The sequence below is a fragment of the Papio anubis genome, chromosome 8 (assembly GCF_008728515.1).
Source record: "Papio anubis isolate 15944 chromosome 8, Panubis1.0, whole genome shotgun sequence".
Taxonomy (NCBI): domain Eukaryota; kingdom Metazoa; phylum Chordata; class Mammalia; order Primates; family Cercopithecidae; genus Papio; species Papio anubis.
In genome coordinates, this window is record NC_044983.1 from 95,047,088 (window position 1) to 95,072,486 (window position 25,399).

Below are 25,399 nucleotides of genomic sequence, written 5' to 3' on the forward strand. Positions count from 1 at the left end.
GAGCCAGCAGGCCTAGGCCCTCATAAATGTGTGCTGGTACTATTTTAGCTGTCAATATCATATAGTGGAAAGAATACTTAACTAGGAGGCAGAAAACCTGAGATTTTTATTCATGGCCCTGCCATCAATTAGTAAAGTGATCTTAGGCAGTTTACTTCTTTGACTTTCTCTTTTCTTATCTGTAAAATGTGATGATTATAATAGATATCAACAAAATCCATTCCAGTTCTGAAGTTTCATCATTCTGTAATTTGGAATTCTGTAATTTGGCTTTGGCTTCAGGGAGTTGATATCTGTAAGGCTCTACAATATCAGGTAGAAATTTATTTTGACTTGTTTTGAAGATGCAGATTTCCTTTGATATTCTAGTGGAGCACTAATTACTTTATGCCGAGTTTTAAATACATAAGTTTTATTAAATGTTAATGAAATTATTTTTCAAAAACCGATCTGGAAATGTGTTTTATATGTGTCCACTTGAATGAATTGTCTAAGTCCCATTACCAATTTGGTTATCCAGAAACCCTTTATGTAGCACTTTCTTTCCTGAAAAAAGCACTGTTCCATAACCATGTTTTTTGGAAGCCCTGAGATAGTAACCTTATGGATAAGAAAAAAGAGAAAAATAGAAATGGCTATAATGCTAACATTCATGGGGAGGGAAGCAGAGGGAGCAGTAAGTTGGGGGTGGCTAGCTCCATTTCTGCGTTATAAAGTGAAGGAGTCATTGCAATGTCTTTAAATTGGAGGGACTAAAGAGATACTACCATGAAGCTAATGTTCTAAGAAATGTCCAGGAAAAGTTAAAGGCATCATAAGTTAAAAGTGAAAGAAGTAACATGTCATGTGTTTCCACAGTGTTCATACTTTTCCTCTGGATATTAAAATTCTTTTTGGCTGGGCATACTGTCTCACATTTGTAATCTCATCACTTTGGGAGGCCAAAGTGGGTGGATCACTTGAGCTCAGGAGTCCAAGACTAGCCTAGACAACATAGTGAGACCCCATCTCTACAAAATTTACAAAAACTTAGCCAGTTGCAGTGGCGTGCATCTGTAGTCTGAGCTATCGGGGAGGCTGAGATGGGAGGATCACCTGAGCCTGGGAGGTTGAGGCTGCAATAAGTCGTGATTGCACCAACGTACTGCAGCCTGGATGACAGAGTGAGATCCTGTCTCAAACACAAAATAATGTATTCTTTTCTATAAGGTAACTCAAGTGTCAATCAGCCAATAGCCATTTTAGCATATATGTATGATTGTATGATTTGGTTTGGATGTTTATCCCCTCCAAATCTCATCTTGAAATATGACTCTCAGTGTTGGAGATAAGGCCTGCTGGGTGGTATTTGGATTATGGGGGCAGATTCCTCACGAATGGCTTAGTACCATCCTTTTAGTGATAAGTGAGTTCTTGCTCTGAGTTCATGAAATATATAGTTGTTTAAAGAATGTGGCACCTCCCCGCTACCTTGCTCCCTCTCTCCCCATGTGATATACTGGCTTTCCCCTTTGCCTTCTGCCCTGATCATACCTTTCTGAGGCCTGACCAGAAGCCAAGCAGATGTTAATGCCATGCTTGTACAGCCTGCAGAACCATAATCCAAATATATCTTTTTTCTTTGTAAATCACCGTCTCAGGTATTCTTTTATAGTAATGCAAAAATAGCCTAATATAATGGGCATCTCAATAATTGCCCCATTGTCACATTTCAAAAATACCTATGAGGTTGTTATAGAGATATTGGTTTTCTGGGTTTTGTTTTGAGAGGACAATAACATTTGATTATTTAAAAAAAAATCCTAGCACAATATGGCTTGTCATTGTTTATTGTTTTCTATACATGTCATAAACCATTATTATAGGTGCTCGTGTTCCTTTATATGTAAATCATACGGAGGAAAAAGAAAAAGGATTTTGTTTTACTCTTTAAAAAGATTTAATGGCTGGGCGTGGTGGCTCATACCTGTAATTCCAGCACATTGTGAGGCCGAGGCAGGCAGATCACCTGAGGTCAGGAGTTCGAGACCAGCCTGGCAAACATGGTTAAACCCCGTTTCTACAAAAATATAAAAATTAGTTGGGCATGATGGTGAATGCCTGTAATACCAGCTACTTGGGAGGCTGAGGTGGAAGAATCACTTGAACCTAGGACGCAGAGGTTGCAGTGAGCCGAGATCATGCCATTGCACTCCAGCCTGGGTGAGAGAGCGAGACTCCATCTCCAAAAAAAAAAAAAAAAAAAAGGTTTAATAATTTTTTCAAAAAAGGTAAAATCATAGTTCTTATATAAATATCAGAAGAGTATATGTCAAAGGTTTTATTTAATTAATAATTTATTTATCTTATTAATTTGTATGAATATCACAAAAAAATTCATGCACAAGGGACCTACACAGATGACCCTGGTCATCTCAAGAGATTTTTATTCTGAAATTCATAAGTGTCTTAGAATGTCACTTGATCCTGGGCATTATTCATTGTTAAAGCATGGCTCTAGGTGATTCTAGAAAGATGGAAATAGTTTTGACATTAAATTATGAACCCATTTGGTTTAATTTGACATATTCAGGCAACTATGATGAAGAGCCCAAAAGTGAATATTGAAAATCCTTTGAGTGTTGTAGGAATACAGTGTGATATACCAAGGTGACTACTTTAATCAATCTGGCTTTTAAAATTACATCTTCCCTCCTGTCTTACACAATCAGCTTGACTTATTACTTCAGAAGAACCTTTTATTCCTATTGTGCTTTCATTTATACACCAGACATATTTTGGAAATATTCATTCATTCACTGAATGTGAGCACCTGCTGCTTGTCAGATATGTGCAAGACTCTGAGAAACCAGTAATAAGACTCAGTTTCTACCTTCAGGCACCTAGCTTCATGTGATAACCATACTTATTATGATTAATTATGAAGGTTTAGCAGAATAAAGATCTTCATGCCATGGAGGGTTGTGAAACACTTAAATTAGTTAAATAAAGCCTATGACCTTTATTTAACTCCCAGAGAAGCAATTTAGAAAAGCTAGTAGCAGCTGTATGCAATGGTTTAAGAAAAACTGTTTGGATACATCTTTAAAGTTACTGATTTTTTTATTAGTTGTATATTCAGCTCTAGCTGCAATTCAGAATATTTTTAAATATTTTAATTTATTAATTTGCCTTTTGGCTATATTTCTTTGCAATATATTTTGGTCGTTGCTCTGGGGTTTCCAGTATGCATGTCTAATCATTCACACTCTATTTAGAGGTAATATTTGATCACTTAAAGGAAGATGGGAGAGCTTTACAACTACATAGGTTCCTTTACTGTCTTCTATTTATGTTATAATTGTCATAAATATTACATCTATATATTCAAAACCCTACCAGATAAGATTTTGATCTTTGTTTCAATAATCTTACATATTTTAAAGAACTGAAGAGGGGGAAAGTGGTCTTTTATATTCCCAGCCATTTACCATGTTCATTGCTATTCCCTTATCCCCAGAGCTCAAAGTTTCCCTCTGGTACATTTTTCCTCAGCATTAGGAACCTCCTTTTGAATTTCTTTTAGAGCAGAGCTGCTAGCAATAAACACTGTTTTCCTTCATCTGCGAGTATCTTTTTTTTTTTTCTCATTCCTAAAGGATATTTTTGCTGGATGTAAAATTCTGGGTTGACATTTCTTCTAGCACTTTAGAGATAGTATTTCATGTTCTTCTATCCCCTGTGGTTTCTGATGAGGAATCCATGTTCATTCCAATTATTTTTTCCGTATTTGCAATGTGTTGTTTTTCTCTAGCTGTTTTCAAGACACCTGCTTATCTTTAGTTTTCTGTAGGTTGATTATTGTGTGTCTGGGCTTGGTTTCTTTGATTCTATCCTGTGTGGAATTCTCTGATCTTCTTGACTGTAAATTTATGGGTATATTGTTTTGCTTTTGTCTACCAAATTTGAGAACTTTTGGCCCTTATTTCTTCAAATAGTCTTTCTGCACCAATCTCTTTCTCTTCTCCTTTTGGAATTCAAGTGTTAAGCTTTTTAATATTGTCCTACAAATCTCTAAGACTCATTTTTTTTCTTTTTTTTTTCCCCACTCTTCAGATTGGATCACTTCTATTAGATTTTTCACTTCTAAAATTTCCATTTGGTTCTTTTTTGTAGTTTGTATTTCTCTGTTAAGAACTTATATTTCAATTCATTTCAGGTGTGTTTACCTTTACCTCATGAAATACAGTTGTAACAGCTGCTTAAAGTCTTAAATGCCTGTGTCACTGCCACCACTGTAACACTCCCCTCAACACACACACACACACACACACACACACACACACACATTGGATATTGGGTCCACCCTCAGTGCAAAGCCAGGAGAGAGAGAGAAAAAAAAAAAAAAAGAAAAGAAAAAGCAACAAGATTTCCCCTACACTCTTGAAACCACAGGGGCCTTAATTTCCAGACAATGTTTCTGTTGGAGCTTTGGATGTGTCCTTACCTTCACTGTGCACCACAATATAGGGCTCACTCTCAAGTCAAATATAAAAGAAGACACACAACAACACGAACTGGGAAATTCATCACCACGTAAGTTATAGCCACAAGTTGGACTTTCCTCCCTAATCTGCATTGTTCCGATTTACTTTTCAGAATTCTCAAGTATTTATTTGCTTTTTGTGTCTTTTACAAGGTTTTTATTTGTAAGCAGCATGAGAGTTAGGCTGCAGTGAGGTTATTCCAGTCTAGGCTGGCACCAGAAATCCTGCCATTTAAAACTAATAATAATGTTTTCTAGTCCATTAGCCAGGACTTGGTTTTCTGAGAAACTTATTAGGGGATTTCCTCTAAAAGTGATACTTTTGTATCTTTACATCTTAAGCACAGATCAACTACATATATCCTAATCAGTAATTACTGCTCCCAAGGAGTTGTCAGCATTAACTTGATTCTTCCCGTGTCACCAATAAGCACACACTCAGAGGGCAGCAATGGTGTTCTCTCTCTGCATTCCTTAGGGCTTTCCTTTCATATACTATCAAATCAAGTTAGAAGGGGAAAATGCTGTGAGATTCATTGCCCTTCTTGTCAACCTGCCTTTCACAGAACATGTGACTGATATATATAATTTTAAAATATATATGTATAAAGATATGTGTATACTATGTAGTAATGTCCCTTATTCATAGGGAACATGTTCCAAGATCCCCAATGGGGCCTCAAATTGTGGATAGTACTGACCTTTATATATACTATTTTTTCCTATAATTACATAACTATGATGAAGTTTAATTTATCCATTTGGCACTGTGAGAGATTGACAACAAAATAATACAATTACAACAATATACTGTAATAAAAGTTATGTGAATGTGGTCTCTCTTTCTCTCTCAAAATATATTTTCAGACCATAGGTAATTGCAGGTAATTGAAACCGGATAAGAGCAGGGGATTACTGTATAAAACTGGCCCTCAGTAGTCATGGGTTCCACATCTGTGAATTCAGCCAACCATAGATCAAAAGTATTCCAAACAAAATTGCATATTTACGAGACATGTACAGCCTTTTTTTCTTACTATTCTCTAAACAATACAGCATAACAACTATTTACATAGCACTTATATTGTATTAGGTATTATAAGTATTCTAGAGATAATTTAAAGTGTATAGTAGGATATAAATAGGCTATAATGCAAATACCAGGTCATTTTATATCAGGGACTGGAGTATCTGCAGAGTGTGGTATCCACAGGAGGTCTTGGAACCAGTACTCTGTGAACAAGAGATGACTTTAAACATATATATTTAAAAAACTATTTGAGATACTTCCCAGGATAAATAAGTGGAATCTATACCTATATCTACATCTGTTTTACAAAGCTAAAGCAAAATTAAAATTATGACAATTACTTATAATTTTGAAAGCCCTATTAATAGGGTATAATTCACATTCTATGTAATTTACTGATCCTAAATTATGCTGACTAAATTTTTAAGCTATACATAGCAATATGCTTTTCATCCTTAATTTAAAAACATTATTTAAAGACTAAATTATCAACTTGAATTTTTATGAATATTAATATTAATAATCTACTTCAAATGATTTTCCAAGTAGATAATAAGTCTTTGAGTTAACTTCTTTTTAAAAATATTAGACTAATGTGGCAATGGGCTTTTCCATGTCCTTCCCACCTGGAGCAACCTCTAACAGAAATGAGATCTTCTGCCAGCACCTTTATACATAGCAGCTGTATTATTGGCAGTTCTCATTTAAATAAAGATGTATGTAGTTGTTTTTAACATAATCGTATTAGTTGTGTTTATAAATATTTAAAAATTGGTATTTGTTTTGTTTAAGATAATGGAGTCCAGATTTGAAATTGCCTCATATCTTGACTATGCAGCCCAAGGCAGCCTCAAAAAGTCATTTTTCTTCTTGTTTGTTTGGGGCTTTTTTGTTTGTTTTTGAAGAAATGACTGTGCCATCTGGTCAATTGTGAAGGGGCTGAACAACTCTGAGGGAATTTAACTAACTCATTAGTGCAATATCTTGTTACCCATTAATGTGTGCTAGGACCTAACAAAGAAACCAACTAAAAACAGTTACTTCTGCCATCTTGCAACTTATTTACCTGATTGTAACTTTTCAAACAGCAACTAGACTAAAATACAGAAGTTAAAGTTTATTGGAATGTATCACACTGAAAAAGTAGGTCATAACACACTTCTATGTAGGATACTGTAATGCTTAAGATAGGTTATCTAATATGGAACAGTTTCTGCATTTGAAGTTTTATAAATGCCAAAGGTCCAATGAAGAGTCAAACTTGAAATATGGAGTCCTATGAGAGCTCAGGATTAGACCTCTCAGTACTAAGTTTTAATCCTGATTCTACTCCTTACAGCTGTGTGACCTTAGGCAAGTTATTTAGCCTCTTTATGCCTCAGTTTCCTTATCTATGATATGAGATTAATACTGGTAGCAGCCTCCTAGGGTTGCCATTGGGATTTAAAAATGTATGCGAAGTTCTTAGCTAAGTGTATGGCACAAGGCTCAATGACTATTAATAAATATTGTTGCTTTTGTCATCATTGTTAATATCTTTAAGTGTTTTTTTAAAGTAGTGGTTGTAAATGGCAAAAAAAATGCACGTCATTTCAATGTAATTCTAGCTATTGCGGTTTGAAAATTTTCGGTTACAGTAATTGAGGGTTTTTTTTTTTTTTATCCTTTCATGAATAGGACTGTAGAAATGTGCCAAAGACATTTGAGTAAACGAACAGTTGAAAAATCATAAAATGGCTTCTTACACCTCATAAATCATATCTTGATTTCATTTAGTTGTTGTGACTTTAAGAAAAAGATTGAATTATATGCCTCTTTAGAATTAAAGGTTTTGTTAATATGCCTGGAAAGGCTTAGAATTAACCTGTGACTTTACTGTCATAATGATCACACTCTGAACATTTATCTGGAAATTTAGCTGCTGGGAACATTGCTTGCTGGCTAATAATATGAAATAAAATTATTACTTTGACAGGAATTAGCAAGTTAGTAGACCTCTTAAATGAGAGGCATTCTAGTGTATCACTCAGAGAGAAAGGTGATGAGAAGGTTAAATAAGAAATGGCACAACCAGCTGAGGGAAATAATATTATATGAGGAAGGGTATTAGAACAGAAATCAGAAATCTTGACTTTTAGCCTTGGTTCTAATACCAGAGCTATTTGATGCAAATAGCTAAATTTCTTGGTGCTTTAGTTTTCTAATCTCTAAAATTGTTTAATAATATCTGCTCTTAGTCGATTATTGGTTAAATCTGAGTTTCAAGTGAGATGATATTTATGAAATTACATGGAAATATGAAACATTATTCAAACATAAGTTGGGACTTCAGTGATTATTAGTATTAAAAGGGAAACTTTCATTTTAGACATGAGGAAAAGATTAGTGCCCTGGCCTTTGTGACTCCCATTGTAATCATCAACATTTACTTAAAACAAGTGAAAATGGGGGGAATCATTTAAAGGCAGTGATTAGCTTTAATGTTACAAAACCCAACTTTGCTTAGAGCAGAAGAGAGGTTTACAATTGGGATTAAGTTGGATATGTGACTTGGACATGTGACTGCATTTTTTTTTTTTTTTTTTTTTTTTTTACTGAATAGCACCTTGTGCTTACTTGTGCTGAATTTTAGTCAAATGTTGGCCAATAAAATACCTGAAACCCACATTAGAATTTAATATGAAACACCAAATTTTAATAAGAAAGAGATCAAGGACAACACAGAGCAGTACAGAATATGAATTAAAAGGAATTCATTGAATTGATATTTCACATATTATCTGCTGGTTAGCATCGTTAAGTATAAAGAATACACTTCCTTCTAACAAGATATGAAAGACTTGGTTCTAAAAGTAAGAGCCAGTAGACATTGATGGTCAAATATTCCAGCAGCCAATTTAATCCCTTCCTTTTCCTGTTCCTATGGGCTGCAGACCTGGGGTTTCAAACCAGGAAATCTCTTGCCCTTCCCATCACATCTTATGAGGTGCAGTGTAGGTGCAGAATCGTAGAGCATGTGAAACAGTGCTTGTAGAATTAGCCAAATGCCTGGATATCCACAGGGAGATGGTGGCACTTACCTTGCATCCAGAGCAATTTGGAACTGGTTTCTTGGTTGATTTTTGCTGTCCTCACGTTGAATTATTATGATGTTTAATGGATCTAGGTTCCTTCACGATTTAACTTGCAGGCTTTATAGGGGCTTCATGGACTAATTTTGCTTTTGTGGCTACATAAGAAAAAGAAAAAATTAGCCATTTAAACTATAGATCAAAAAGTAAATATAGAAAATATATTTTCTCAAAGTAAATATAGAAAAATGTATGAAACGCAATAAGCTTGTAGCTTGCCTTTTATATGTCCAGTGGTCAAGAGGTGAGTGTTCTAATAATGACCTCTTATTGCAGGGGATTACACTTGAAGCCATGAGCATAGCCAAAACCAATCACAACTTTGGCCTCTGACAGAGGCTGCTTGGCAGCTTTAATAACATCAGTTTCATAGATAGACACAAATAAATGTAGTATGATAGGACTTTCCAAAATGTTGTCCTTTAAATTCTCTGTAAGTTTTATTAAGAAACACCTTTATTTGTTCTTGGCTGGGGATAAAAGGATTAAGCCAGGAAAAAAAAAAAAAAACTCTCTAGAAACAACTTGTCTCAATAAATTGAGACACAGGAAAGGAGAGTAAGGAATCTCTAAGCACTCACCTGCAACCCTAACTCCTCTTTAGGTGTTTCCTCGTACCCTACTGGCTAGCTGCTTGATCGTCCTTAAAACAGAAAGCTCTTTGAAATAGAAGTTCTGTCTGTTTGTTTGTTTGTTTTGAGACAGAGTCTGGCTCTGTCACCCAGGCTGAGTGCAGTGGCACGATCTTGGCTCACTGCAACCTCCGCCTGCCAGGTTCACGCCATTCTCCTGACTCAGCCTGCCAAGTAGCTGGGACGACAGGCGCCGGCCTCCACGCGCGGCTAATTTTTTTTTATACTTTTAGTAGAGACGGGGTTTCACCGTGTTAGCCACGATGGTATCGACCTCCTGACCTCATGATCCGCCCGCCTCGGCCTCCAAAAGTGCTGGGATTACAGGCATGAGCCACTGCACCCGGCCTGAAATAGAAGTTCTGGTGTTTACTTGTAAATTATTTTAAAGTCTCGTTTCAGTCCCTTCTTTGTATAAAAGTTAATACACCCAGACACCTTTGGAAAAGGAATCAGCACTCTAACTTCTAGTTTAGAAAATGGAAAGCAGTCTGTTTTGGCTTGCTGATTATTTACTTCCTTGATACAACACTGAATACATAATGAAGTCCAATTACATTGGATACTTCTAAGTGTTATCCACCAGAGACAAAGAGTTTTGCTACTTTTTACAATATGAATAAAGAGCACTGAATCTTAAAAAGCGAAGTGTCATAAAAATCTGTTTATTTCAAAGTAAAATATCTATTATAATAGAGGAGTAGAGTGAGACTTTTAGATCAACATCGTTTTCTTCTTTATTCTCCCTTGTCTTCTTCTTTGTGTCCATAAACTGCTGTTGTGTTAAGCGCTCTCTTGGCTGTGGCAGTTGCTGCTATTTTGCATTTCACTGGTGGGAAGGCATAGGGAGTCCTGAGGAGGTGGGTTGGAATTGTTGATGGAATCAGTGGGCCCGGTTAGTGATTTGAAGTGACAGCCAGTCTTTGCCTGCTTCCTAGGCTTCCAAACCAAGGTGTCTCCATCCTTCCCATCCTCTGCCCCAGCTGGCCTTGTCAGATGCTTTTCCTCACTATACTATCGCCTACCTACTTTCAGGTACTGTTGGATTCCAAGCATAAAAGGTTAAAAAGAAGAAGAAGAAAAGAAGTGAGTTCAATTTCAGAGTTTCATTTTGAGTTGGCTGCACTGAATCATGTTGTATTTTACACAATTCAAGTGGTAACCAAAGACATACATAACTCTGAATGTTTGCTAAGGGTTAAAAGAAATAGTGAGCAGCACTTCAAAAGACCACTTTTATCAGATTTACTGGAAGCCCTGACAAACAAGTGAAATGAAGGGTTTTTTCTGAAGAAGAGCAAATCTACAAACACAAAGAATATAGTCTTAATCAAGTCTTCATGAAAGTCTTGATTCATCTGGGAACTGAATTGGGGCTTTCTGAATCTTTAGGTATTCCTTATGACATAATATGATGAGATGTGGGGCAGGGGATTAGGATTTTTTGGTTTTGTTTTTCTTTAAGACCTGGTCAACCCAGAAGAAAAACAATTATTACAGCTTTGTCAATACAAATGCCTTATTAAAGTGAGATCGAACTCACTCTGAACCAAATTTATGGCTGTGGGAACCAAATTTATCAACAGAATAAATTTATGTTTGTCATTTATTCTGACATATTTCCTACCTTCTGTTACTCCTCATAAGATAAGACTTTCTCCTGTTTCTTTGGCTTAGGGACAGCAGTGTAAATGTGCTCATCAACATCAGCAGGAGTTTATTATTTTTGAGAGATTCCTATGACTTGAATAAATCCAGAAGAGGTCTGAAAGAGCTTCCAATATGAAATAGTTATCTGTTTGTCACTTCATTTACATTATATTCTTAGGCTCCTTTAATCTTAGTTTATCTGGTATATTCCCCAGTGTGTTGACCCTGAAGAATGTGTAATATGAATCCTATATTCTAGACCTGATGATGGAATTAAGGAGAAGTTAAATTGAGGACAGGACAGGAAGACTAGGAGTCATGCCCCTCATCTTCTAGCCATTAGACCATAAGGGACTAAAGGGTGACTTTCAAACTTAAGCCGTTTCTCTGGGATTCTGACACACCTTTCTGCTACTACAGCTGCTTTCAGAGTTTCATTTTGAGCTGGCTGCACTGAGTCATGTTTTGTATGATTCAAATGATAAACAAAGGCATACTTCCCTCTATCAATGTTAGTGACTACGGCCATATCTGAAGTAGAGAGTTTAGCAAAAACCGGGAAAGGAGCCACCAGACCTGTCCTGAATTAAATTTTCATTAACCATGCAACCTGTATTTTTCTGGATGTTCCTAATTTCAGTTATTCTGTTTTATCAACCCTGTAAATTCAGGCATACTTTAAAAACCAGGTATACTAATATTTTGTTGGGAAATAGTCATTTGGGATTCCTTGGATGGATTTCCTAGACTTTTACAGTTGCTTTAATTTCTAATTTCTGTTGTGCTTTCTGCTATTACCAGTTGGTTTATTGTGTCTCCTATTAAGTCATCTCTCCTGTAATTGTCCAGGGTAGACTCCTGAGTTTGGTGCCAGATAGTCAGGTCCTCTAACTTGTGCCAAAAGAGAGGCAACTGCACAAAACCCACTTCACTTACTTGGAAAACTCTTATCTACATTATCAGACTTTGCTATTCCCCCAGTTTATACCTTGAGAGAAGGGCATCAAATACCTACTGAAGTGTTTTTTCTTTTTCCCTTTAATTTTTATAAATGCTTGGTAAATAGTGCTATTTTGTCTTTAAGTCCTGAATAATTTATATGTCAGCATATGTTTAGGATCATCCTAGAGATGATCATTCAACAGTACTTTAAAAACGTGCATATGTGTGTGTATGTATGCAGATAGATTTTTTTACATTTGAATTTACTGAATCTGTGTCCTATTTCTTTATTCACCGATCAATACATTTTTAAGCTCTTCTCTTTCAGTGTATGAGAGTCACACCATTCTCTTTATGAGCAGTATAGTATTCTATGCAGCATTTATGGTACATTCATAATTTATTTTATATTTATATATAGATAGATATTTAGTTTAACATTTCCCAAATTGTTAATATTTCAAATGATGTTGCAGTCAACTTCTTTGGACACTTACTTATATATTTTTAAGTGTTTCTTTAAGGTACAGTCCTACAGATGGCCTTTCTGATTCCAAGGACATGTACATTTATAATTTTGATAAACATTCATTGTCAGGCTTCTCCTCTGCTCATGCAAAAATACTGCATGTATACCCTTATCAACCATCCATGGGAGAATTTGTTTCTTCTCCTTCTCCCCCAATATAAGATATTATCAATTTTTTAAATTTATGCTAGTCTGATGGATGAAAAATTGTATTTCTTGTTTTAATTTGTATATCCCCGATTAAGAGCGAAGCTGAGCAGAGTTTTCCTATTTTTCATAAGGCAGTGCTCTCTAGGAGGATTCAACAGCTAAAGGTAAAAACAAAAGCTTAAAAATGCTTTAAGAAACTAGGAACATATATAATTACCTAGGAATAAATTCATAAAGTAAAAGTTAACAGATTTTTTTACCATATGTGTTTAAAAAGTATGCATGCAAAAAGCATCAGAATACAGTTAAATGGCTGCCTCTTTACATGAGGAAGGCTTTGCTAAATAAGGCAAACAAAACACTAATACTCAAAATATATAAGGAGCTCCTACAAATCAGTAAGAAAAAGAACTCAAGAGAAAAATGTGTAAATAAATTCTTTGTAGATGAGGAATCCTGAATGGCCAATGAATGAAAATGCTTAACCTGCTTGCTTTTTTCCCCCTATTAATAATATAAAATAACTGTCTTATGTCAACCATATAGATCTTCTTGATTCTCTTAAATAATTATACAGATTATTTATTTATTTATTTAAACATTAATCTGTTGCTGGATATGTAGGTTGTTCTCTATTTTTGCTATGGTAATTCTCCAGTATGTTTATTTACACACTTCTTATTTGGATTAAATTCCTACACATTAATTTCCTAGGTCAAGTGATATACACGTTTAAAATCTGTTATGTATTATAAAATGGAATTAATGAGAGTGGACCTCTCATCACAAACTACCAATACAGGCATTATCGGGTGTTTTTTTGTTGTTGTTGTTGTTGTTGTTTCTGTTTTTGTTTTTATTTGAGACAGGATCACACTCTATCACTCAGGCTGGAGTGCAGTGGCACAGTCACAGCTCACTGCAGCCTCAACCTCCCAGGCTCTGGTGATCCTTCCACTTTATCCTCTCAAGTAACTGCTACTACGGGGACTACAGGCATGGGCACGCGCCACCACACCCAGCTAAATTTTTTTGTATTTTTTTGTAGAGCTGGGGTTTCACCACATCACCCAGGCTGATCTCAAACTCCTGGGTTCAAGCAATCTGCTCACCTCGGCCTTCCAAAGTGCTAGGATTACAGACCCATTGTCAGTTTTTTTAGTCTTAGCCTGTCTGATAGGTGAAAGTTTCTACCTTATTTGAAAATATTTGTTTCTTTAATTATTAAGATTTAGTATCTTTTAATGTTTGTATTTTTTAAATGTTTGTATGCCGTTTGATTTTGTTTACTGTTTTGTTTAGTAATTTTCATTTATTGGTTTATTCACTGGTTTTTCTGTTGGTACCTACATTGAATATGTGAACTCTTTATATATAAATGATATCCCTTTTCTTTTACTGTCACCTACGTTACAACTTCATCTTTTTGTCATTTAACTTTTTACTCTGTTCTTGGTGTTCTTTGACAAAAGTTTTGTGTGGTCATATATGTCAGCCTTATGTTTTTTAGTTTTGGTGTCTTATTGTTATTATTGTTGATATACAATAGGATAGTTAATGCACATTCCCTCAGCATGCATTATTTTGCTACTTGGAATCTTTATTTCTAGAAAAATGTAGAAAGTTGATTAAATATGCCACAAGGATAACAATTCTCAGCGCCATGTAAGTTTGAATGTGCAGTTACTGTAACTTGTTTTACTTATCCTAAGTCTTACTTGCCAGTTTTTATACATCATATTAATATTTCTACATCAATTTAATCATCTCTGTTCATTATTGTGTTATTTATATCTTTTAAGATCTGTGTTTTCTGTTAGATCATTGTTTTACCTGCACATTGTATTCTCTTCAAAATGATGAGTTATGTCTCCTTGTTTAGCTCTATATGGTACTACTTACCTGATAATAACCACTTTTGATAATAGCTGCAGTGGTGGGACCCAAAATAGATGCACAGGTCCTAGCAGGTTATATAGCTCCTACAAACTGATTCTAGATCCTACCAGCAAAGACTTTTTAATCATCCTTTTACCAGACTTGACTATTATATTTAAAAGAGAGAATAGCACAGTGTTACTATGCAATGGATCTACTATGCATATTCTCACTGCTTTAAAAATCACTGATGATATAAAAAGAGAAGAGTGCACTAGCTTAGTGTTTGATCTTGACCACATAGATCTAACATCATGATCAAGTGCTTTCAGCATTTTCTTTGAAATCACATAAGGTTCATATGTGCCAAATTTCATAAGGATCACATGATAAGGTCAAGAAATACAAATTCCAAAGCAGAATTTATATGCCCACTTCACATATGACAGCGATACTAAATAACCATATGTTGAATATAATACACTGTATGTAAATGCTGCTCTTGAAAGCAATCCAATCAATAAAACCTAAAATAAATAATACTTTAATAACACATTTCAAATAGACTGAAAATGGAATAGATGGACTCTATGGCAAGAACATCCCTATAAAACTGACATTCAGAGACCATTAAAACACAGAGAGTAAAACAATCATGAAACTAAAGAAAAACTGTGAATATTTAGAAGTTTTTTAAAAGCGTACTACACTGTACGCCAAGATACAGCAGTCGTTTTTATTTAAAGAGGTATTTCAATAAAAGCTGTGGATTCCTAAGTATTAAAAAGCAAATTCAGTTTGCCACAACCAATAACCAAAAATACTTTTAAAAAAATATACAATATTACCCAGATTTTTAAAATACATAGTATTAAACAGAAAAAAAGTCAAAACAGAAAAAGCTCATTTTCATTATAATTAGGATTATTAAGAGACTGACCAATTTTATCATTAAAGAAGGTTATAGGAAAGCTACTGAGGTTAACTTCAAAGGCCTAGCAGTAAAAAGTGATTGTAATGTCAATAAAACTCTGAAACAGATCAAATAGCCCCTAAGTAGTACTAATCTACTGTATCTTTGAAAATGTATATGCTTTTTTTTAAGCTGACAAAATTACCCTTTTTTCATTTAATTTGTTTTTAATATCACATTTTAAAAAATATCCAACTATTAAACTGTTAACAGCAGCTCAGAATACAGAAACTTTACCTTTCCTCATTCATAATATGAATTCAGATTTGAACATTTTTTTTTCCTCTTTGTCCTAGTTCTGGAAAACATGGTTTTGTCATCCCACATTGTACAGTGATAGTTTATATTTTTCAACACGAGTGCTTGTTTATATGTACAAACAAATGAAACAATGAAGCTTGCATACAATTATTTAACCAGTTTTTCTCTCATTTATTAACTCAAACTCATACATGAAAATGAGATGTTTGTGATGTGATTGATGTTTTTCATTTCAATTTTGTCACTTTAGATCCTGGGAAGACTCTGCCTGAAGCCCTTGATTATTGCACTGTTTGGCTACAAACAGTGCCTGGAGAAATAGACAGCAAAAGTGGTATTCCACCTTCCTTTATAACACTACAGATTAAAGACTTTCTGAATGGACCAGGTAAGAAAGTCATAAAATTTACATGTGTGTACATTTTTTATGTGAATATATTAACATGTATATAGGATCTGTTAGTACTCTTGACATTCCATGCAAAAAATGAATACTTCACTTTTTCCCAGAGGTGCATGCTTTTCAGGCTGCCGATTTTAGAGATCAACAGGCAAATATAAGTATGCATTAAGAATTACCTTCAGTCTGACAAGAAGGTAGTTATCAGTTAAAGAGCAGTTGACTGGAAGCCAAAGCCCCAATATTTTATTTCTACCTTTTCTATTAATTAACTGTATGATCTTAAGTGATTGATCTAATCTTCTATACTTCAGTTTTCTTACCTGTATATGAAGAGGATAGACTGGATGGATGAATGGAAGGAAACATGATATATATACATAAGACAGTATACATAGTTTAGATTTGATAGTTAAATGTACCTGTTTCACATGCTTAGCAAAGTGCTTGAGACATAGTAACTACTCAGTTTTAGATACAGATATCAAAATTTTTTAAGAGCTAATTATGTCCCAGGCACTATGCATTTTAGGAGTATGCACTATAGTTATTCCTATTTTATGAATAAGGAAGCTAAGACTTAGAAAAGTGAAGTAAATTGCCTAAGGTCATAGTGACAGAGGAGCCATTCAAACCTAAGTTTTTATGACTCCAAAGACTAGAACTTAACTTCTGTACTACACTAATTTGGGCATAACTAAAGATTTTTTCTTTATTCCTTGATCTTCCTCCTCTGTCTTTTCTTCCTTCATCTCATGTTCTTCCCCCTCTTCTGTTATTTCTCCCTCACTCCATATAGTCTTAGCTATTTATTTAACAAAAATTATTGCATTTCACTTTTTGTTTTGTTATTTTATACTTACAGTGCTTCAGAGTGTTACCCACGAAATGAGTATTAGTTTCTTCATTAAGAATTTTATTTCATTTTATTTTTTATTTATTTATTTTTTTGAGATCATCTTGCTCTGTCACCCAGGCCAAAGTACAGTGGTGCAATCATAGCTCACTGTAGCCTCAATCTCTTGGGCTCCAGCAGAAGTATAGTGGTGCAATCATATCTCACTGTAGCCTCAATCTCCTGGGCTCCAGCAGAAGTATAGTGGTACAATCATATCTCACTATAGCCTCAATCTCTGGGCTCCAGCAATTCTCCTGCTTCAGCCTCCCAAGTAGCTGGGACTACAGGTGTGTTCCACTACGCCCAACTAGTTTGTTTTTTGTTTTTTGTTTTTTTTAGTAGAGATGAGGTCTCACTATGTTGCCCAGGCTGGTCCTGAACTCCTGGACTCAAGCAATCCTCCTTCTCAGCTTCCTAATGTGCTGGGATTACAGGTGTGAACCACTGCTCCTGGCCATTAAGAATTTAAAATAGGCTGGGCACAGTGGCTTACACCTGTAATCCCAGCATTTTGGGAGGCTGAGACGGACAGATCACTTGAGGCCAAGAATTCCACATCAGCCAAGCCAACATGGTGAAACCCTGTCTCTACTAAAAATAAAAATAAACATAAAAAATTAACTGGCCATGGTGGCACGTACCTGTAGTTCCAGCTACTCCGGAGGCTGAGGCACAAGAATTGCTTGAACTGGGAGGCAAAGGTTGCAGTGAGATGAGATCACACCACTGCGCTCCAGCTTGGGCAACAGAGCAAGACTCTATCTCAAAAAAAAGAAAAGAATTTAAAACGATGATTTTACAGCTGTCTTAAGATCTCTAGCAATACTCCGCAAGGCATGAATTTTAAGGAAGGAAAAATATTTATATATAGACTTTGTTGAGTATATGTGTTGTGGCATGCTAGTGTACTTATGATCCATACTACAGATGGAGAAAGCCAGTCATGGATTAAACAGAGACTGAAACCATCTCCACTGACCTTGTCACTGGGGCCCAATTCTTCTTCAGCGTATTTTTCTAGTGCTGGGACTGTAAAGGTGTAGAAGTATGAAGAACTATTTCTAATCTTGATAAACTCTAGATATGGTTTTAAATACATGAAGGAAAGCAAGAAACTGAAGAATAAGCAAGTCGTTAAAGTGTAGGAAGAACCCTTTGGAGTGAGATAATAGACTGGAGAAGTGTGAGTCCTAGTATTTGGTTAGTGAGCATGAAGTACCATATTTCATTCCATCTAAGCCACTATCAATTGTAGAAAAACATTCTGTGTACCACTAAAAATGAAAAAAAAACATATGCTATTTACACTGTGATACAGTGCCTTTTTATTACATCAGTGTGAAGACAATTTTTGATTTCAGAGTTGTTCACACATGAAAGACCGAACACAATAAAATAGATGCAATAGGGTAAAAACATGTTAGTTCATGGAAAAGTGACAGGGGAAACTTGGATATACTTATTTCTCAGTTTTAGTTTCACATTCGTTTTATTTTTAGGCACAGTCACATTGCTCATTTTGGCTAGAAAATTATCTTGTAGTTTACATTTGATTGATTTGTTTGTTAAAAAAATGGAATTTGAAAGTTGATGGTAAATTAGATACAATATTTTCAAGGCAACCAAATAAATTGAATTTTAAGACAAATGCCAATGAATAAATGAAAAATTATGTATTTACAATTCTGGCATTTAACATGACTCAGTAGTAGAAATGTGATTTTTTTTTTTTTTTTTTTTTTTTGAGTCACAGTCTCTGTTGCCCGGCTGGAGTGCAGTGGTGTGATCTCGGCTCACCGCAACCTCTACCTCCCAGGTTCAAGCAATTCTTCTGCCTCAGCCTCCCTAGTAGCTGGGACTACAGGCACACACCATCACACCTGGCTAATTTTTGTATTTTTAGTAGAGGTTGGGTTTCACCATATTGGCCAGGCTAGTCTCTAACTCCTGACTTCGTGATCCGCGCACCTTGGCCTCCCAAAGTGCCAGGATTACAGGCATGAGCCACCGTGCCTGGCCAGAAATGTACTTTTTAAAGTAGTTGTACTTTTGTGTTTCTTAAGATACTTTTCAAAGTTGGGAATTAAATATATACAATTTCTGATTTTATGTCCATGCTATAATAGTGATAATATATTTGGAGATTTAAACTTTTAAGTAAATGAATTGAAATAGTTATTTTACAGCAGCACTTCTCAAACTTGATTCTGCATTTGAAACTTCCCTGGGAAGTTTGTTAAAATGCAAATGGTGATTTAATAGTTCTAGAAGGTAGGGCTTGAAAGTCATGTCTAAAAAGCTCACAGATAGAGTAGATGCTGTTGGTCTGGTACTGTAGTTTTTGTAGCAAGTTTTATATGGCTTTTACCAAAATTCTTTTTAAAAAAATATACATATGACTTATCATATATGATTTTTGTTTTTAGTATCAGTCTTTGAGAGCCAAACCACAGATATTTTGGGGAACAGGACAGGGCAATGATAAAGAAAGATGAGTGGTTTTTAGAATGGTGCTTTGATTATGGAAAATCGAATATAATATCCAATGGATGATTTAAGTTCTTCAAAGTCTAAAACATTTTAAACAAAAGTACATTTCTTTTATTTGAGGGAAGATTAGTTTAAATGATATATCAGCTGTGTGTGACTTCCTCTAAAACAGTAACCTAACAGCCTTTAACTGCTCCAGAATTTACTAGCTTAGACAAAAATTTTCCTACTGTAAGCAATTTGTGATTTAGAGTAGATAAGTAGATGTTATTTCATAGAGTAATTATATTATCTCACTACACAGCCAGATTGGCGTGCTACTACATTAATTTAGGAATCAAATGGCTATAGAAGATAGTGAGACTTGAATACCACTAATTAAATGGGAATAACAGGACACATTAAAACAGCTTTTACTATATGAATGTATTATTTTATAGATTTTGACAACTCAAGGAAATTATATTTTTTCCAGCTCCTAGGGAGGATACTATGAGGAATATCATTTATGTTGAGATTGGGCAAACAAATTCCAGCTTTATAATGTTCCCTAATAACATTCCTTTTCCTTGAAGAAAAAGCATTACAAAAAAATAATAAAAGCACTACAAGTAATACTTTTAGGTTTTAGGTAATGTCATTGTGTTATCATTAGAAATCTTTAGCTACTATTATGTTTTAATCTGTATGCATATCTATTTAAGTATCATTCCAGAGAATGTCTTGAACTATATTACTAACTTCCATTTATTTTTTCTTGCTCTTTAATGAAAGGTATAGTAACAATGAAAGTTATGACCCTGAATTAGCCAGGCATGGTGGTATGTGCCTGTAGTCCTTGCTACTCAGAAAGGCAAGGTGGGAAGATTGCTTGAGCCCAGGAGGTAAAGGCTGAAGTAAGCTATAATCACACTGCTGCACTCCAGTTTGGGCAACAGAGTGAGACCCTGTCTCAAAAAAAAAAAAAAAAAAGTTACAACCCTTAAAGGTAGAGGGAATACTGATTATAACTGTCTAACCTTAAGCTTTCTTCAAAAAGATGTAAACTTCACAGCTTTTGAAATTTAGCCTTTTAGATTTATTTTGTAGGGATTATTTTCTCTAAACAAGGTGATACAAATGCTGCTCTTTAGCACTTGTTTTTAGAAAAATAATGTGGAGTTCTTGAGTATTCCCCTATTTCATCTGTTCACCTAATGGTACCTTAATAGAGCAAATGGTAGGTCCCAACTTCTACATCAAAAACTCTTTCAAAGCGCTCCCAACCCCCCACCTTTTCCCCCTTGTACCCATTAGCAAGGTCAGTGGCTTGAAGAAACCTGGAAAACAGCAGCTACCAGAAACCCACTAGAATAATATCTCCAGCAGGTGATAGATTAGTTGGAACAAATTGGAACCATTGCAGTTCAGCAATCCTGGTTTCTTTCAAGCTGTTTTTAAAATGTCGTCATTTTAGTACACAATCTAAACCCTGCGGAACAGTCCACAGCAGGTTAATTTGAATCATATGATGTGTCACTGCCCTCAGCTGACATGAGCTCTATTCCATGTGTGAAGCCATAATAAATCCATTCCCAACCGAGGAAAATTCCCCGTGAGAAGGTGAACTATTCCAGGCCTCACACTGGCATGCTAGCCCTCCGTAATTGAAAGCAGGGCCACCTGTTCCCAGCACAGTTAGCCTATAGAAAAAAAATTAACATTAGATCAGATACTTCTTATATTGAAAAATCAATCATACTTCTTGCAAATTCAAATTCAGCTGTGAAGTGTTTGGTATGACATCATACAGAAATGTAGGAATGTGCCCACTTGATCCCATTTTAAAAGTTTTGTTAACCATAGGATTCCTTAACTTTGAAATGCGATTTTTTTTTTAATTTAATGAGAGCTGACACGTGAGAAGAAGAACTGGAAAGGGTGCAGATTTTTCTAATTAACTCAGGGTTATTTGTGAAAACATTTGAGCCCTCTGGTATTTTTTTCATTGTTCTTTCACAAATTTTTGAGCCACTGTCATTGTAGCCATGAAATGACATTTAAATGACAACAAAGAACAAAAATGCCACATTAGGAAAACATTCCCAAGTCATTTATATTTTATTATAAATTAATGCTTAGCATGCCACATTCATCATATAATTTAAATAACATGGTTATATCAAACACAAAACAATTAATGCAATTTCACATTTCTTTTAGTGTATTATACATAGTGTCTGTATTTGAAATGCATGGCCACTGGTCTTTTTCTCCTAATAGAATCACTTCTTTAGTTTCACCTTGTTTAACTCATTCATTAATTTACCTGTCTAGTTTTCAGTGTTTCTGATTTCATTCTGGCTTCGAATTGGTTTCATCTCTGGTTTGTATTTTATTTTGATTTTAAAAACCTGTTAAATTGATTATAATCTTGTTTTGAAGACAGTTTTCTCCTTATATTGTATGGATTAATGTAACTGTTTTATAGGTTACAATGATTTTCATTTCTACTTTAAAATAATTCCTAAACATCCTTAAACAATTCCATTTCCACAGACCGCTCTGATTTGAATGAAAATTTGTACTTAAATGCTGTAAAATAGTAAAAGAGTTCTTAGGTACAGTAACACACCATTCGAGTAAGTTTGTTTATATGAATATAAAGTAGAAATTTTAGGTTGTTTACCCTCAAATAGATGTATTTTTTAAGTGTTTTTACCTGTCTTGGTTAACCCTGCTTTTATGTTATCACTGAATTTATTACTCAGTGGGGATCAATTCAGACATATCTGAAGGTAACTGATTCCAGAGGATTAAGATACCTGGAAAAGATTAATCAAATAGTGTCTTGATTTTTCTGGAGTAGAAAATGAAGAATAAATAATATAATTTTTTGATCTTTAAAATTTTTTTCAATCACAAATTTCAAATGGATTTTTGGTTACCTACTTCAAGCTTTATTGAGGTATAGTTGACAAATAAAAATTATAAACATTTAAGGTGTACAATGCGATGTTTTGATAAATGTGTCATTGAGAAATGATTACCATATTCAAGCAAATTAACATATTTATCACCTCACATACTTACAACTTTTTATTTGTGGTGAGAACCCATATGATCTCCTCTTTTACCAAGTTTTAAGTATATAATACAGTAATATTTATTAATTGTAGTCATAACGCTGTAGATTAGATCTCTAGAGCTTATACGTCCTGCAAAACTGAAACTTTGTACCCATTCACCAACCTCTCCGTATTTTCCCTTCCCCCAGCCCCTGGCAACGAACATTCTAATGTCTCCTTTTATAAGTTTGACGTTTTTAGATTCCACATATAAATGAAATCATGCAGTTTTTGTCTATTTCTGTTTGGTTTATTTCATTTAGCATAATGTCTTCAAGTTCATCCATATTGTCTCAAATGGCAGGATTTCAATCTTTTTAAGGGGTGAATACTATTCTATTGTGAATATGTACCACATTTTCATCCCCTGTTCATCCACTGAAGAATACTTAGGTTGATTCTACATCTTGACTATTATGAATTGTGCTGCAATAAACATAGGAGTCCAAATATATCTCTTCGGCACACTGGTTTCATTTCCTTTGGATCTATACCCATTAGTGCGATTACTGGATCATATGGTAGTTATATTTTTAATTGATTGAGGAATCTCCATACTGTTTTCCATAATGGTTGTACCAATCTGTATTCCCACCAACAATGTGCAAGGATTTCCTTTTCTCCACATCCTTGCCAACACTTGTTACGTTTTGTCTTTTTGATAATAGCCATTCTAGCAGGAATGTTGTCTTTCATGGTTTTGATTTGTATTTCTCTGATGGTTAGTTATACTGAGCACTTTTTCATATACCTGTTGGCCATTTGTATGTCCTCTTTTGAGAAATGTCTGTTTAGGTATTTTCCTATTTTAAAAATTTGGTTCTTTGTCTTCTTGCTATTGAGTTGTTTGAATTTCTCATGTATTTTAGATATTAACCTCTTATATAGTTTACAAATATTTTCTTCCATTCTGTAGGTTATCTCTTAATACTATTGGTTGTTTTCATTGCTAGGCAGAAGCTTTTTAGCTTGTTGTAATCCTATTTTTGCTTTTGTTGCTGGTACTTTTCAGATAATATCCAGAAAAGCACTGTCCAGACCAATGTCATAGAGCTTTTCCGCTATGTTTTCTTCTAGTAATTTCATAGTTGTTGGCCTTATTACATTTAAGTCTTCAGTCTATTTTGAGGCTTTTGGGTTGGTTTGTTTGTGTTTTTTGTTTTTTGAGTGACAGAGTCTCACTGTGTTACCTAGGCTGGAGTGCAGTGGTGTGACCACGGCTCACTGCATCCTCGAACTCCTAGTGTCAAGGGATCCTCCTGCCTCAACCCCCGAAGTTTAGTTGACTTTTGTACATAGTGAGAGAGAAGGATCTACTTTTATTCTTCTGCATGGGCTATCTAGCTTTCCCAACAGCATTAATTGAAGAGACCATCCTTTCCCCATTTTGTGTTCTTGACACCTTTGTTGAAAACTAATTAGCTAATACGTGCATTTCTTTCTGGGTTCTCTATTCTGTTCCATTGGTTTATGTGCCTGTTTATATGCCAGTACTATACTGTTTTGGTTATAGTTTTATAGTATATTTTTTGAAGTCAGACAGTGTGATGCTTCTAGGTTTGTTCCTTTTGCTCAGGATTGCTTTGACTATTCAGGGTCATTTATGATTCCACATAAATTTCAGGATTGCTTTTTCTATTTCTGTGAAGAATGTTTTTGATATTTTGATAGGAGTTTCATTGAATCTGTAGATCAATAGCATGGGCACATCAATAGCATGGGTAGGATGGACATTTTAATAATATTAATTCTTCCAATTCATGAACACAGGGTATCTTTCCATTGATGACCATTTTATAGTTTTCAGTGTACAGATTTTTCACTTCCTTGGTTAAATGTATTCCTAAGTATTTAATAATTTTTTAGCTATTATGAAATGAGATTGTTTTCTTAGTTTCTTCTTCAGTTCTCTGTTAGTGTATAGTGTTCTTCTCTGTTAATGTATAGAAATGCTATGGGTTTTTGTATGTTGATTTTTAATCATGCAAATTCACTGAATTCTAACAGTTTTTAGAATGTATTCTAACAGTTTTCTGGTCAAGTTTTTAAGGTTTTCTATATATAAGAAAACCTTAAATGTTATAAGGTTATCTGTGGAGACAATTTAAATTCACCTTTTCCTATTTGGATTCCTTTCATTTCTTTCTCTTGCCTAATTGCTTTGTCTAGGACTTCCAATACTATATGGAATAACAGTGGTGAGAATGGCCATTCTTGCAGGGTTCTAGATTTTAGAGAAAAAGCTTTCAACTTTTCCCTGTTCAATATGATGTGACCTGTGAATTTGTCACATATGGCCTTTATTGTGTTATGGTATGTTCCTTCTATACCTAATTTTTTGAGAATTCTTATCAAGAAGGGATTTTGAATTTTGTCAAATGCTTTTTCTGTATCTATTGAAATGATCATAAGGTTTTTGTCCTTCATTCTGTTAATGTGATGTATCACATTTATTGATCTGCATATGTTGATCATCCCTGTGATGATGCCCACTTGATCACGAGTAGATTTTTAATGTGTTTTAAATTCAGTCTACTACTGTTTTGTTGAGGGTTTTTACATCTATGTTCATCCTGGATATTGGCCTGAAGTTTTCTTTTTTTGGCATGTCTTTGTCTGGTTTTCATATCAGGGTAATACTGGCCTATAGAATAAATTTGGAAATATTTCCCTCTCTTCAGTTTTTTGGAAGAGTTTGAGAAGAATTGGTGGTATTACATATTTAAGTACTGAATAGAATTCAGTGGTGAAACCATTGGACCCTGGGGTTTTTTTTTGTTGGGAGACTTTTTATTACTGATTC

At 34.7% G+C, this 25,399-nt stretch overlaps 1 protein-coding gene across 1 annotated transcript in view; it reads left to right on the top strand.

Moving 5' to 3' along the window:
• Positions 1–25,399, top strand: part of VPS13B (vacuolar protein sorting 13 homolog B) — an 876,795-nt gene that overhangs the window by 646,590 nt on the left and 204,806 nt on the right. The window contains exon 34 of the mRNA XM_031669315.1: positions 15,952–16,089. Within this exon, the coding sequence (XP_031525175.1) occupies positions 15,952–16,089 (138 nt within the window). The remainder of the gene's footprint in view (positions 1–15,951; positions 16,090–25,399) is intronic.